This window comes from Dermacentor albipictus, chromosome 3 (genome assembly GCF_038994185.2).
Source record: "Dermacentor albipictus isolate Rhodes 1998 colony chromosome 3, USDA_Dalb.pri_finalv2, whole genome shotgun sequence".
Classification (NCBI taxonomy): Eukaryota; Metazoa; Arthropoda; class Arachnida; order Ixodida; family Ixodidae; genus Dermacentor; species Dermacentor albipictus.
In genome coordinates, this window is record NC_091823.1 from 157,910,251 (window position 1) to 157,926,562 (window position 16,312).

At 47.3% G+C, this 16,312-nt stretch overlaps 1 protein-coding gene across 4 annotated transcripts in view; it reads left to right on the forward strand.

The window, feature by feature from the left end:
• Positions 1–16,312, forward strand: part of LOC135908672 (uncharacterized) — a 58,154-nt gene that overhangs the window by 11,123 nt on the left and 30,719 nt on the right. For 3 of the 4 annotated variants that reach the window (XM_070536228.1, XM_070536225.1, XM_070536227.1), the window contains exons 4-7: positions 636–665; positions 6,918–7,022; positions 14,568–14,609; positions 14,758–14,811. In XM_070536228.1, the coding sequence (XP_070392329.1) occupies positions 636–665; positions 6,918–7,022; positions 14,568–14,609; positions 14,758–14,811 (231 nt within the window). The remainder of the gene's footprint in view (positions 1–635; positions 666–6,917; positions 7,023–14,567; positions 14,610–14,757; positions 14,812–16,312) is intronic. The other variant, XM_070536226.1, reaches the window with a different exon arrangement.

Here is a 16,312-nt window from a genome sequence, read left to right on the forward strand (position 1 = left end):
TTGTTTATTGTTTACCTGCATGTAATCATCACAGACAAATGCAAAGAGAGTGACTAATGAACACATAAACACAATATACCGACTTACGGTGAAGTGACATTTCAAGGGTAAAGGCAAAACAGCTATAGAATAGACGTGTCAAAAAAGCAATGTTCTCATAGATGGAGTATGGTGGCGCGAACTGAAGGAACACCGCACGGAGGGACCGACGAAGACGAGTGCAATTTTTCACAGTTAACTTGTAGCAGCTAGTCCAATCCACTACCCTTATAAGTATTCACACAGTTTCAAAATTGACCGCAGTTATGCCTTTTAAGTTTAGCGGCAGTCACTTCGTGACTGCGAGCACCTGTTTTTTCAACATATTAGAGTCTTAGCCGGCATGCTGTGGCAATATGTGCATGAGCGATGGCATCTAGTATTTTGATTAGATTTGTGAGCATGAGCTAAATACAGTAGGCACTTCAGGGTCCCCTTGGGCAGGTTCCCCGAAATTGTGAGATAGTCTGTAGCAGAAGCAAAAGCGCAGGTACATACATACACCAGGTACTGATGCACACCGACAACAATGCATAACTAATATCGCTAAGCTCAGTCTCTATCCCTTAATTATGGCTTAATTTTTACGTGCGCAGGAAGCGTCGCAGGGAGCCGACGTAGACGCCGTGAGTAATCTTTATTGTTCTCCTAGTGAACAAAAAAAATTGCCTAGATTTCTTACTGGAAAAGAATTTATGTGTAGCTTTCTGTACAGTAAAGTTGGTGCCAAGTGAGAGACAAACCGGGCCAAATGAGATGGCATGCTTTTCAGCCAGTGTAGCGTCGTTCTTTTTCTGGGACTCGACCCTTCCGATCGGTATGGAGCCTTGGCGGCAATCTACTGTCCCCTCGCTGAAATGATTTATTACGAAACAGGGATGTCTGCTAGCACAATGCCCTTACGTAGAATTCGGCATTTGTGATGGTTTCCCTTTACTGCTACGTGTGCGCAATCCTCCTGCGAAGGAAGGTGTATTGCCGAAAGATGTGGCACTTCTTGGGGCGGCCACTTTAATTTATTGATCGAGGCGGCTTTCTGGACGACAGCGCCGGGGTAGCGGGTCCATCGGCTCTCGGCGTTCGCGTATGGTTGCCGTCCCAGGTGCCAAATGAGTCCAATGCCGCTTTTCTTCAATAATCTCGCTAGGGGGTAGTGCCGTGGCTTGCCGTGATTTCCAGCTTTCGTTTTTGAGAGGTGTTTCGAGCAGTCGCTCTTATTTTTAGGTCGCGAAGAGCGCTTTCCAACAGTAGCTATTCATGAGTGTTACACTGGTGTCGCTTCCGCAGCAAACCTCAAGAAAGCTGGTGCGTTCACATGACCTGGTCGAAAATAAAGAACGGTATAGTCAAGTCGGCGAAGGGCCACTTTGCCTATCCTAAAGGGACACTTAAGTGAAAAATGGTTTCTTCTGCATCAGTAAATTACCGTTCAACAACACCAAAAACACCACTCTTACAACGATAAGACGTTTGGTAAGCCAGAAAAAGCGCAAGAACGAAATACGGATGGCGACGCCTACTTAAGTTCGCGCTCCGGGGGGCTGTGAAGTCTTTGACTTTGATAGCATCTTCTAGGGTCTACTAATTATATATAGCGGTGCAGATTGACTACATTGTGCTCTAAAGGAACCATATAATAAACAGGGCAAGTTTCTGGAACCTTTATTCAGCCAACGTGGCCCAAATGCGTAAACATACGTTGGTATCCCTGACGTCACGTTGACTTACCGGCGCTGGGGTTTCGGCGCGAAATTCAAATACTGATACTCGGACTTTCATTTTCTCATCTAATAATTAAACTATTATTTTGAAATGACTGCCTGCAGGGTTCTCAAACAATGCTTCACTAGACTAAACTGATTTATTGTTTCGCTTTAGTGTCCCTTTAAAGATCAGTCATTATTTTTCATCCTCACTCTCGCGCATGCGTCGGTCCAGTAATACGATATGTAGAAATCGCATCGGAATTGATAAAAACGTTCGAGGGAGTGTCAGTAATTTGCGTAAACGATATGACCTCACGGATAACAAACGTAGAGCGTGTGCACGCATAAAAGCAGAAGCGTAGCAGATCACAATGGCAATGAAAAGTGCTTTGTGTGCGCGGTCCTCTATTGCCGACCTCAGAGATGTCAACGGTTCTAGCCGTCATAAGGCACCGACTCAGCGAGCTGTCGGTGCCCGTGCGATTCTGATGCAGCTCTAGCAACTTTTGCATGCCACATCAATAACATTTAATATGGAACGGATACAGTTCGGCGTATTCGCACTGTGGAACGGCAGATACTATTTAAACTGCCCTCGTGCATTTTTCTCTCTGGATGGCAACCTGGACAGGCACGCCGAATAGCTAAACTCGCGTTTAGCGCCTGTTCTTCATGCCCGCGAGCAACTTCCTCGGGGCACCCCCTGAAAATCAGGCCAGATAAGGCATTCTAGCGCTTTCTGAACAGCGATGAACAGGAAGCGTGATCTACCCTACGTGAAGGTCACCTGTCGATACTAAACTATAGGACCTAGTAATCCAGCACGATTGAGGACTCGCCACGGCTATGTTTAAAGCAAAATGAAAAGCCCACTTCTGCGGTCTATCGAACACCACGAACCTATCGCGTCGAAGAAGCAGTAGAGGAATGCAGCAATTTAAGCAGCGCGATAAGGTGAGGACAAAGAACACTTACACACACTGGGGTAATGGAGCACGTGTTGGCTTTCGCTAGGTTGTCCTCACTGCGCCCTCGTACAGCACAGAACTCGTTATATATGCCTCACCCATACCATCACACAAACGCTTCATTTGACCCGGCGTGAGCAGTGTGTAATGCGCATTTGGGATTGTTTTGTGAAAGATTTTTTTCTCACTGCACGCGGCATGCGCCTGGCCACGTTCGCAAGGGCCAACTTTACTTGACGTGTTGATAGATATCCTTTCGGATACCGTTTATACAAATTCGGCGGTTTGTCTAAAATGGCGGTCAGTACATCTTGTATTAGAGGACCGGTGGCGAGCGTGCCCGTGGAAACTAATACTTCCCCAAGGAAGCGTGGCAGCCGCAGCAGCGCGCGAAGTGACCTTCGTGCTGTCTATCGCTTCAACGCCAACTCGGCGGCGAGAACAAAGCGTCCATGCAGCTATGAACCGTGGGTAACGCTACACTCTCCAGATCGCTTTCAAGATAATGCGCGCGCGGCCGCGGAAGATGCAGTTGCTGGCGGAGTACAACGCAGCCCCCCCCCCCCCCCTTCCCTCCACTCCCCTTGGGACTGTGCGCCCGACGGAATCCAGTGAGCTCCCCGCTTTCCTCCGTTGCGCGCGCGAGCTTGAGCCCCGATCGTCGGCTCACCGTCACACGCTTTCACTCGCACATACCACATACGACGCGTGGTAACGCGATTATCGCCCTTGGACATCGAACAGAACATTGAGGCGACAATTATGGCAGAGATGCGCTTGGAGTGTCCAGATGATTGCTATCGCAGTTATATCGGAATGGCACCCATATGCTTGCGCTTAACCCACGTTCACGAAGTAAAACGTCACAATTTTTTTTTCTTTTGGACGCGGACTTTCTTCGTTGCTTCCAGCCTTTTTTCGATATGTGTTTCTTTCGAATGGAGCACCAGGTGACAGTCGGTGTCCTCGTCTTCATCATCATCAGCCTAGTTAGGCCCACTGCAGGGCAAAGGCCTCTCCCATACTTCTCCAGCTACCCCGGTCATGTACTAGCTGTGGCCATGTTGTCCCTGCAAACGTCTTAATGTCATCCGCCCACCTAACTTTCTGCCGCCCCCTGCTACGCTTCCCTTCCCTTCGAATCCAGTCCGTAACCCTTACTGACAATCGGTTATCTTCCCTCCGCATTACATGTCCGGCCCACGCTCATTTCTTTTTCTTGATTTCAATTAAGATGTAATTTGCCCGCGTTTCTTGCCTCACCCAATCTGCTCTTTTCTTATCCCTTAACGTTACACCCATCATTCTTCCTTCCATAGCTCGTTGCGTCGTCCTCAATTTCCGCAGAACCCTTTTTGTAAGCCTCCAGGTTTCTGCCCTATAAGCGAGTACTGGTAACACACAGCTGTTATACACTTTCCTTTTGAGAGATAGTGGCAATCTGCTGTTCATGATTTGAGAATGCCTGCCAAACGCACCCCAGTCCATTCTTATTCTTCTGGTTATTTCAGTCTCATGATCCGAATCCGTGGTCACTACCTGCCCTAAGTAGATGTATTCTCTTACCACTTCCAGTGCCTCGCTACCTATCGTAAACTGCTGTTCTCTTCCGAGACTGCTAAACAATACTTTAGTTTTCTGCAGATTAATTTACAGACCCACACTTCTGCTTTGCCTCTCCAGGTCAGTGAGCATGCATTGCAATTGGTCTCCTGAGTTACTAAGCAAGGCAATATCATCAGCGAATCGCAAGTTGCCAACGTATTCTCCATCAACTTTTATCCCCAATTCTTCCCTCTCCAGGTCTCTGAATACCTCCTGTAAACATGCTGTGAATAGCATTGGAGAGATCGTATCTCCCTGTCTGACGCCTTTCCTTATTAGGATTTTGTTGCTTTCTTTCTGGAGGACTACGGTGGCTGTTGAGCCGCTATAGATATGTTCCAGTATTTTAATATATGGCTCATTTACACCCTGATTCCGTAATGCCTTCATGAGTGCTAAAGTTTCGACTGAATCAAACGCCTTCTCGTAATCAATGAAAGCTATATATAAGGGTTGGTTATATTCTGCACATTTCTCTTCAATAGTCTTCAATAAATCATGTTTGTCTGCGCTGTTTGTACATGTCGATGTTTAAAACTGGAATTGCACTCAACAAGAACTTCGGAAGTGAAAAACAACATGAGCCGGTCCTTTGTGGTGTGCCATGAGAATGATGGTAACACTCTATGCTAAGAAAGTCGAAATAGTAAGCAATGTGGAAAACTAATTCGTAGGATGGCTAAAGGCGAGACAGCCTCCTTGAATTACTGGAACTTATTAACGCGGCAGCTTTAGGGGTCCCGTGTCGTGCAAAATCCGGCGGGTCCGCAGCCGAAGGAAATCGTCCCAAACCAGGCATCCCCAACTACGCAGGCCCTCCGCGTGGCGGAGAGGCGTTACTGAACTAATTGAATTTCTTAAAGTAAAATGCGTCCGAAAATTCGTTATGTACGACTTACAACCTGCAGACATAATATCGTCGCATGATAATTTGAATATACGAGAAAATCCAATTCTGTTACGCGGAAGCTAAAAAACACAAACCCTTCTCCAGCTGCCATTTGAGGTCGAGCTTAGTAGGAGCGGTGTGGGCTTTTCGGTTCCTTGCAACACTTTCAAAAAAAGAAATACAAAGCTCGCCTTCGTATGTAGCGTTCGCCGCAAGCGTTTCCAGAAGAACATTACGTTTACATGAGCTGCAGTTGCCGGCGAGCGTGGGAAGCAGTCAGTGATCTTCCAATGCTATCGCATTCCACTCTGAAAGGGGAAGCCTAAGCGTCCTCCCACATTTTCCAGTAGAAGTCAGCTACACCGTGCATTCACTCCAGAATTGCTGCCTGGGCGCAAAAACTGCGGCTTCTGTCCCGCAATAACATTCGGAACAGTCCTCATTTGCATATGGGTTTGTCCTTGTAAACCCCAATGAGGGTCACTATTGGTTATGCTCGAACAGGAACGATTATCGAAGAAAATCAAAATGCTTCAGGTGAACAGGGAAGGTTATTTAAGCCGTACTTCAAAATTTCGAATACTCAGGCAGCACTAAAAATTGCATTCATTGCTGCCGCATTCACGACAACAGAACGTTTCGCTCCTGGCTTTGTTGTAGTCGGCTGCTGATTTCGTCGCCCTAGCAGCTTTTCCAAACATGTTTGCACGCGTATGCTTTACGTGACCGCTCCCACAGAAGCCAATTTATTGCATCCCTGTGCGTACGCTACCTGAGAGCCGCATGATCGCTGTTGCTCTACGGGGCAACTCCTCTTCGTGTATGTGCGATTTGCAAACAAACTAAATAGGCAGAGGGAGACCGCATGGCTTTTGCCGCAGGAACCTTGTGCTCTGTTAGATATTGCATTACCGTACTGCACTGTACGACGCAGATTTCGTTGCGGGGTAAGGGGGGGGGGGCATGTGTAAATTTAGTGGTGTGCGAATAGACGTAATCGAATGTGAATCAAATGGGGCCATGAATGAATAGAGTCAAATCGAATATCGCCAGTTTTAGAATAATGGAAAACTCTTTTCACTATTACAATAAAAAGCCACCTTCACGCTCTAGTATGTCCTCAAAGCTGCTGTCAATATGTTGCATATTATGAATCGTTGTCTATTAGAAGCACAAACTAAGCACTTTATTTACATACCCAGGACTTTAGGAGATTGGGAATGAGCGTGGTTTAGACGGTAAAGTCTAGCTTCTTCAGCAAGGTATCCTTCTCCTCTCCTCTGTACGCAACTTCTCATGCTTCATGCGTACTGCGCCGTCGGTAATGAAATTTGTTGTACTTTTGCTCCAACATTAGGATTCAGCACGGTGATTTAGTAATTTGAAATATTCGAAAGCCATTCGACAAGTATTGGTATTTACGACTGTGCAATAATCTATTCGCTAAATTGAAGTTTCGTATATTCGCATACCAATACTTTTTTTTATTCAGATCAGAAAGGGTTGTTAGAGAACGGGCGCCAAGGGAAGGTAAGCGCGGTCGAGGATGGTGGGAACAGGTAATGCGATGAAATTAGGGAAATTGGAGGCGCAACTTGGATACCAGTATGCGCAAAACAGAGGTAATTGGAGATCGCTGGGGACGCGTCGTCCAACGGTGGCCGCCGCTGCTGCTGATGATGATGACGATGTATTCATTCGTGAATGCAGACACACATGACTCGTGTCCTCGGTGCGTTCGTGACGTGGAACACCGTGGCGTTGCTGCTCTGCTGCGGCGGCAACCTGGCCGGTCTACGCTTCCCGCCCAAGTGGGTGAGTGCTGCATTCAAGACGACGGAAGTCGAAGTCGCGTGCACTCGAACAAAGCGTCAATAACGAACTGAAACTGAGCCCACGGGTTCGATTCCCTACTACAGCTCCCACTACTGCGTTCATATGTTGTTCGTGTCTTGTTTTTGCGTGTTAGAGCCCGTAATTCCGAATAACGCACCAAGCTCTACAATGGCTACGTTTACCTGAAACCGACGCGAGCAGGTGCGATCGGAAATCGGGCTTCCAGAGCCGAGACATCAACGCATTCGAACAGGCCTTTCGAATCCCGCAGCCATCTGCAACAGCGCTATTTCATGAAGCTTGTCGTAGCAATCGATGATGCTGCATCGCACAGTGCTTGTGTTTGCCTTATCCCTATACCATCCTCGCTGCCAGCGCATATGGCTCGGTGGTCTCACGAAGGTATCAAGACTGGCTGGTCCGACCCGTCCGCGTTTACACTCGTGTTTCAAAAGGGTCGGGCTGGCTCAGCTTGACTCGAGGCTCGCTCAACCCGACTCGATGGTGTTGCGTGAACTCGACACACCTTTTGCAGCCCGACGGATCGACTCGATCCGCTTCTGTCGGGTTTGTGGAAACACAATTGAATGGCAGCTGCTAGTGCCAGGTTGCATTGGTTGTTAATGGAGGTAGTTGCCGCTTACAAGACAATAATGTAGCGAAATGTGGAAAACAAACGCCCTAAACGCTGCAACCATGGGCCCTATAACGTAAAACTATTCCAATATGTTTTTATTCCAATCTCCTGACGTCAAATGTGCGTAACTGCGACGCAAGCATCGGGCGGTGACCCCCATGGTTGTCTGAACAGACCAATCAAGCGCTATCCTCGTTCATAGAAGGTCACTTTTGCTTGCTTGAAAAACGAATAACATTGCCTACACTGAGCGGGTTGGCTTATCTAATTGGCTAACAAGAGTCGAGGAGCACGCTCAAGTGGAGAGGAGTTCGATGGGGCCGAGCCAGTGCATTAAAAATCGATAACCGGGTAGAGAGGGTGGTGCTGCGTCTGCGATTGGTCCGCTTTCCCTTCCTTAGCTTGCTGTGGCTACTCGACAATCGGGGCGGCACGCACCGTAAGCATCAGAATAACGCTAAAACAGATCCTCAGCAAAGAAAAGTTGGCACAACGAGGACGTAAACGTGCCGAAAGTCCTCGAAAACGTTACACGGATTAACAGATTTATTGTATGAAAATAAACGCATGCTCTCCGGGAGGTGCGACTAGCCAGTGCCGGAGTGATTGACAGCTGCCATCTTTTATTCCTTCCGGAACGGGACAGCCTGCGGCTATTCAGAAAAAAGCTCAGTTTTGTTCGGCATATTATATACATCTTTAACGCGTACGCACCACTCTGACTTGGTGAGTTTTTGTGGTTTGGTGAGGACGCGTGACAGGCAAGTGAAGTGGGTGCAGCCCGAAAACTTTTTACCAATAGCCGAAGGCTAATGACGAAAAGGCGTCGAATTAGAAACAACTATTTTTCTATTGTTCGGTCAAATCATGCATAATCAGCGTGTACACGTCATATCAAATGGAGAGCGATCGCGACTGTCGTGACGTCGCGTGATAGACAGATGAAGTGGGGGTGGTCCGAAAAAGTTTTTGACCAATCGCGGAGGGCCGACTGCAGAAATGGAATAAAAAAAGTTTGGAATAGTTTTACTTTATAGCGCCGCATGACTGCTACAACCTAAAGCTATTCCAATTGTTTATTTTTGATGTCCGCTATTTCCACTCCGCGACTTGTCATAAATTTTCGGGCCACGCCCACTTCGCTTGTCTTCCCTCGAAGCGACAAAAAACGCGGAATACACCATATCCAAATGAGATGTACGCGCTGTTTATGCTAGAACAGGCCGCGCATAAAAGAAAATACGATTGTATGATTTGTCGCTATCAGCCCACCGCTAATTATGAAAAATTTTCAGGCCATGCCCACATTGCCTGTCGGTTACTAAACCGCCAAAACTCAGCACGTCAGAGGGACAAGTGCGCATTAAGATACCTTATTATGCGGAACAAAACTGGGCCCTAATTCACAAAACCATCTTATGCTAAAATTGTTCGTACGAAAATTTCAGCCAATCTGGATGCAAGACATATTGTTAGTGAAAGTGGCTGGCCAGTGCCAAGGAGCTCTTGCGAAAGAAATGCTTTGTGAATTGCGCCCCTCAATGCTTATTACAATAGCCGGATACTGGCCCCATTCCAAAAGGAATAGAATATGGCTGCCTTCTGATCGCTCTGGTACTGGGCGCTCGGAGCGAGCGGTCAGATTTCTTTGTGTATGGTGAAAATGAGCTTCGAAAAGGAATATCCAGAGACAGATATGCATTCTGTGAAACACCACGTACTTATTAACCATATTCCTACGTGCACTGCGCTTACGGAAAGCACTGTTTGCTGCAGCGAATAGAATTCTCCGCGACCTGCGAAGCCAAGGTCTACATTTGGAGCAAGGTTCCTCGTAGAGCGGGGCAGTTATTTCCACCGTATAGCTGCCATATTGCGAGCGCTGAACGACAAATATGCGATGCGGAAACGATGCATATATCGTTACGGCTTTAAAAATATAAGTACTTGCGTTTATGTGGAAGTGTATTCGAACCACTTTTGCATTGAAGTGATATTAAATGTAACTAAGTTGCTAAAGATATAATGATTGAGTACAAACCATTAAACATAATTATCTAACTGAGCGAATAGTTTTCATTACACACCATCTCAAATTGAATCAAATGCAACGTACGGAATAAAGTCCGACCACATCCTACTTCAAGTTACAAAAAGCTTTTCATTGTGAATATATGAATTTGTTTTGGACTAGTAAAACAAAGGTTTTCGTGAAACAATCAAGTGTACGAATATATTTCCTTCTAGGCTTTCTATAGTGACCATCCAACTGGAACCTCGGCTGATCACGCACACTCCACTGAAAGTGTCAGTAACGAAGCGCTCCTCGCTGTAGCCACTCGGGCAGGAGTTGAGGATGGTTCCTGAAGTTCCTCTTCGGGCGTCCAGCAATGAACTTTCTCACCCTCATCCAGCCGTTGCTATGGCTGCGCCCTCTTTTTGGCAGTTGTATGGTTGTAGAGCCTTTTCGGTATGCAGAAGGCGCCGCTTTGTCTCTACTACTCTTCGTTGAGGCTCCGCTTTGGGGGGTGGGGGCGGCATCCTTAGAAGCCCCGTTGCATGCCGCCGCGATAGTTGAAGAGCCACCGCAAGCTAAGAAAGCGGAAGCGGACCAATCAGAGACGCCGGCACCACCTCCGTATTTCTACCTATCTTGCGTCGCGCCGGCACGACTTGGCGCTACCGGGGCCATTCGTGCACGCCGGCGCAACTATCCTCACCCGGTGATCCACTTTCGCTTCCTACACCTCGGCCCTTCCAAAACCCTCTCCGCTTCTGCGTGCTCCTCCCCTCTCCCCAGCTGTTGAAGTACACAAAACGTGTCAAAGTATTAAATGCTATTCACTTTAAAGCCAAATATAAAGGCCCACCAGTAAACGAGGAGAGTATTTAATTCGGCTTGTCATAAACCGCCGCGGGTTTGTGCCACCGCTTGCGTCGGCGGTGCCATTACTTTGACGTCAGCCGGTTGGAATAAAATCCAGATAGAATACCTTTAATTTATATCCCACCATGGGCCCCATAACGAACACCCATCTCAACCTATTTTATTCTGATCTCCTGACGTAAAATTTACGTAACCGCCAGCGCAAGCATCAGGTGGTGAACCGCAGCGCTGTTTGAACAAGCCAATGAAATGCTCTCCTCGTTCATAGGAGATCACCTTTGTTTGCTTTCAAAGTGAACAGGAATGCCTACCTTGGCAGGTTTGTCTCGTCTAGTTGTCTAATTTCTATTGTCTTGGCCAAAGAGGCGAGGAGCACGCCGAAGAGCAGAAGGGTTCGATGGGGCCGGGCTAGCGCAGTGAAAGTAGCTAATCGGATGAGGGGTTGCCGCCTGCCTTTGTGATTTGCCCTTCTCTTCTTAACTTTCGCGGTTGATAAAAAATCACGGTGGTGTGCAACGGATTGTAAGTCTGCTGCTAAAACTGATCTTCAGCGAAGAAAAGTTGGCAAAGCGATGTCGTTAACGTGTCCAAAGATCTGGACAACGTTATGTTGCCACGCAAAAATGTTTATTATATATGCAAATAGCTCAATAATCCATTTTCATCGGTAGTTCCGAGTAGCCCGTGCCATAGCAATGGGTGGGCAGCCATCGTTCATTAATTTCTGAAGAGGGCAGCCTCCACTATACCGACAAAATTGTTCGACATATCACTGCATCTTTAAGGCGTACACGTCACTTTGACGGGATGAGATCTCACTCTTTCGTGACGTTGCGTGACAGATGTGCGAAGTGGGCGCAGCCTGAAAAATTCTGGTCAATTGAGGAGGGCTGATGGCGAAAAAAGCGTAGAATCGCTAATAATTATGTTTTTTTAGTCCATTGTAATGACAAAATAAATAATCTGTACACGTCATATCAGCTTAGGAGATTTCGCGGTTTGTCAGACGTCTCGTGACCGTCAAGCGAAGTAATCCGGAATATTTATGACCCCCCATCCACCCGCGCCACATCGCCCCCCCCCCCAAAAAAATTGCGAGTCCACCCGACCTTATGTTACAACAGGCCAGGTACTGGCGCCGTATACAGACTAACATACATCCACACCTAACAATACTCAGTAAGACACACCTTGCAGTCTACAAAGATACATGTTCTTGGTGCTAGGCGTGACGAACTCTTGCCACGTAACGTCGAACTATAAACTACGGCCTAATAATTATAATTCACCCCTTACGGCGCAAGTTCCAAGTAGCAGGTAGTGAGAGATTTTGCTGGTTAGCGAAGATCTAGAGAGCCAGAGAAGCTTTTCTCGATCAAGCCCAGTGAACCGCAGAGACCAGTGAAGGCCTGTACTGAGGGACCCACCCACCGCCCAAAACCGCTAAGGGAAATAAAGTTTGTACCACCACTACTACTGCTACTACTACTACTACTACTACTACTACTACTACTACTACTACTACTACTACTACTACTACTACTACTACTACTCCCACTTCTTCTTCTTCTTCTTCTTCTTCTTCTTCTTCTTCTTATTCTTCTTGGAGGGCTGATTGCAAAATTGAAACTTGACGTTATTGAGTCCCATGGCGCATAATAATGTTTGCCCGCTGCAGTGTCTTAGTGGCTGCGGGCTGAATCTCGGCCGTGGCGGCCGCATTCCGATGATGAAAATTTATCCGTTGTCCACTACTATGGCGCGCCTCCTAGTCAGAACGTGGTTTTGGCGAGTAAGACCTCAGAATTCAATTAATTAAATGTCTTATTGTTTCCCTCAGACATTTGCAGAGCTTTCGAAAGCTGCGGGCCTGTTTGAATTCTACGACTTCTTCAATATTCCGCTTGTGACGTTTCGTCAGAACCAGGAAGTTACGTAGAAGCAGAAACGCGTTCCGAATACAGAGCTTGGGCCTTAGTGCGGTTTCTACAATTTTTGAAGCAATAATTACATCCATAAGTGTCACATCAGTATGACTCATCGGGAAAAGGCGCCACGGGTTTTATTCGCCCACACCGCGTGGTTTTCAGGATAGTTTGTTGCCCTCTCCTCCGATCTACAGCATTGTACATATCGCTTGAAGCTTCATATATTACATCCAAACAACGAGGTTCACAGAAGGCGCGCACTTGAAGTAACCAAACAGCGGGCCCACAAGGAATCCCTCTGGCTGCGTTCAACGCATCGACGAGGTTTCTAGTCGAAATGTTCACTCCAGCCCATCGCGTGGAGGACCTATCCTTTCACAATTCCGTAGACACCACAGGAGAATGTCCACCTCCACCCTCGGCATCGGAGTCACTGTGAGGCCCCCTATTAATTCCAAGTGCGATAAGATCACGGCCGCTCGTCTGTTCGAGCGTGAGCCGAGAAGGATGGTGCCTTGATTAGCAGCTTCTTCTCGCGCGCGCCAAGGGGCCGGCTGGGAGGTGAACATACGCTACAAGTCGGGGAAGGGGAGGGTTAGCTTGCGAGGTCTCCTCTTCCAGTCCGGCCACAGCTACACATGAGTCAATTATTTTACAGGTGATCTGCGGTGAGGGCAAAGTGGCAACCCGAGTTGTCTGGTGGATTCGTGTGTCCCACGCACAGCGCTACCGCCACTCGTCATAACGCCAGAGTACTGACAGCGAGTGTCCGCGGTCACAGAGTGACATGTGTTCATGTTTGCCTGTGCGCGTGACACCATGCTTGCTAATCTAGTTGGTAAGCGAATGTGTGGAACGTTTTATACGGCCGTCAAAACTACTGAGCTTACCTCGGACAACTGTTTATTAATTTGCTATAGCAGTCATTGCATCATCTTTAGAGCGCAACTGCGATTTTCTTTTTACGGTTGGAAAAAAAGGTACGGTAAGAACGTTTGAGAAGGGCGTCGCTTCGTTCTGGTCACCCATGTCATTTCAAACCTCTCATACGTTAGCTCAACACGTTAAAGCAAAGATTCCTTGTCATGTATCATGTAATGTGAAATGTCATGTATGTTGTCATGTGAAATGTATCCCACATGCCGTGGGCAGTTAGTGTGCTATCTGCAGTTTGTTCTAAATAACGTTTGTAGCGCTGTTATTTTGTATGCTTTCCTATCTTTTATTACTTTTAATAAAGCAAATATACACCCTGTAACTACCGGATAGGGCTCACAGTTTCGGGAATGAATTATTGTGAATGGGCTCACCTTTATGATATGAACGACTAACCGCGCTGTCCCAATGCGTATGTGAAACCGCTGGATCGTTCCATCGTAGCGCTGGAATGATTTCCTAGCGTAAATCCCCTTTCTCCCGCGCAGTGAGAGCACTTTCAAGTGCTCTCATTTGAAAGTGCTTATTGAATAAAGTGCTCTCACTTGCAAACAAGTGAAAGTGCTCTCCCGGGAAACTCCCTCATTGTCAAGACATTGAGAAGCGCTGCCCTGTACGGCTCTAAAGTGCGCTGCTTGTTGAGCAGTTCACGGCACCTCGATCGTGATGTGCGGCAATAAAACGAGCTGCACTTGTTGAAAAAAAATATTCGCATTATCGCAAATGAGTGCCGCAGGAAAGCGCAGTGTGGACGAGATTACATGAAAGAAGTATAAAAACAGTTACTTCCTCTGGAATAGCACTACGCTTTAAAGAAAAGGGACACTCATACGAGTTTGTTTTACAGATAGAAAGCTTGGTAGTTGAAGGAAAATTTACCCTGATGCGGAGATAGCATGCGGGAGCAGGAGAAATGTGTTTTGTTTTTCGAACAACAAAACCTCTTTTACGACAGACCTGTATGGGTTTATTCAATGGCGGAGTGCTACTCATGGTTAAATCACAATTTTACACCATTTAGAACCTTTCACAATCATATTCTTTCCTCTTAATTCCTTGTCAAGAACGAGAGTGAAAGCTGATGTATGGCCAAAAGTCTGAACTGGCGTAACCTTTTGTACGTTGCTTTCTTACAGTATACAAACATGGACGCCGATGCGCTTTCCTTCCAACAGCGGGTAAGTGCTGCTGGCAGAGCCACTCAACTTTACAATATTTCTGTAATCCGTACAGGAGTTATTTACCCAAACAGACTTCTCACAAAATGTAGCACAGATGTGTGTCGAACGCCTACAGAGACGCGCTCGATGATGTTTACCATTTCAGACGAAGATTGCAGCAATTGGGGCGCCTATCATCGTACTCGCAGCACTTTGTAAGGTGAGCCTTATGCTATGTTCACACTACGGTCGTAGCGCGCGTAACAGCTCTTTTGGCGTATCGAACGTAACGGCTGTAAAAAACGTTACGGCAGTTAAGCCGTGACCTTTGTTCACATTTACTGCTGCTTAAATTACGGCTTTTACAACAGGCCAATCAAATTTGGAGCTGCAGAATCGACGTCACCAGCGGTCCAATATGGCTCCTGCCAACATGCGAGCACTGGCCGAGATCGAAGAAATTCACGCTCAAAACAAACTTATAGTCATGCATTCAATCGCCCCAAAACGACGAAGGCGACGCAGAAGGGTTTGGGTGCAGTAAGTATTTCTCGACAGGGCCGCGGACGGCGATTTTCACAACCTTTTCGCCAAGCTCCGAGTTGGTGACGCTGCGATGTTTCATAACATCATGCGCATGTCGCCCCAGCAGTTCCACTTCCTTGAAAACCTAATGAGACCACACATCGAAGTTCGGAGCACGCATCTGCGGCCATCGATTTCCTCGGCGGATAAACCAGATGAACTGAAAACAGTCTGACAAGGCGCACTGCAAAAATTTTCACGAACACAGCCAATCGTGCGCACGGAAAGGCGGAATGGCACTTCCCGCGCCAGGAGCTGTCTGCAGACGGGAGGACGGAAGTGTCGTCACCGGTTGTTGAAAGCCGAAAGCTTATCGGTCATTGGCTGTGTCGCAACGGTCGTAACATAACAGTCGTAAACGTTGCCGACCCGTTAACACTCTCACCCACGATTTTTGCGAGAATTGCGCACGTTGGTACCTTTACGTTCGCAGTCTGAACTAGAGGCATACGCTTGTTGCGCTTCCGCTTACGTATGTTACGAAAAATCGGCGCCTTACGAACGTAGTCTGAACATAGCATTAGTCCGTAGGAAAATGATCCTTGAATGGCGATCAGTCGGTTGCTTGAACGACAACACGTGGCGCACAATATAAATAACGTCCAATAGCACCCCCTTTTGCCTATGACATTGGAGAAAAATTCCAAATACGCCCCGTAAACGAGCATCGCCTGTTGCCGCGCACGCAACTTTGTAGTAAGAGTCAGCGCACCGTAAAAGAATGGTCTGCAGACTCGGAAACTGTTACATGGTTTTAAGTGGCATTTAACAGCATTTTACACTGACGTTATTGTTCTGCGGGAACCCGCAAGGTGGAGAGAAGTAATTAAGGGAAATTGAGACATCGTCTCGATCGTAGCAAAAGGAAGCCCACACGGGTTCCGCGAAACAAAGCCTCGCAGCTGAAGAATAATTCGTCCGGGTGCGGGACTCGAACCCGGGACCACGGCCTTTCCAGGGAAGCCACTCTGCCATCTGATCTACCCAGAAAGCTACCAGATGGCAGGGCGAAGTCGAATTTGTCAACAACTGGAAGCCACTTGCTAGCCGCCTGGTTAGCTCAGATGGCAGAGCGGCTGCCCCAGAAAGGCGGTGGTCCCGGATTCGAGTCGCGAACCAAGACGAATTTTTGAACA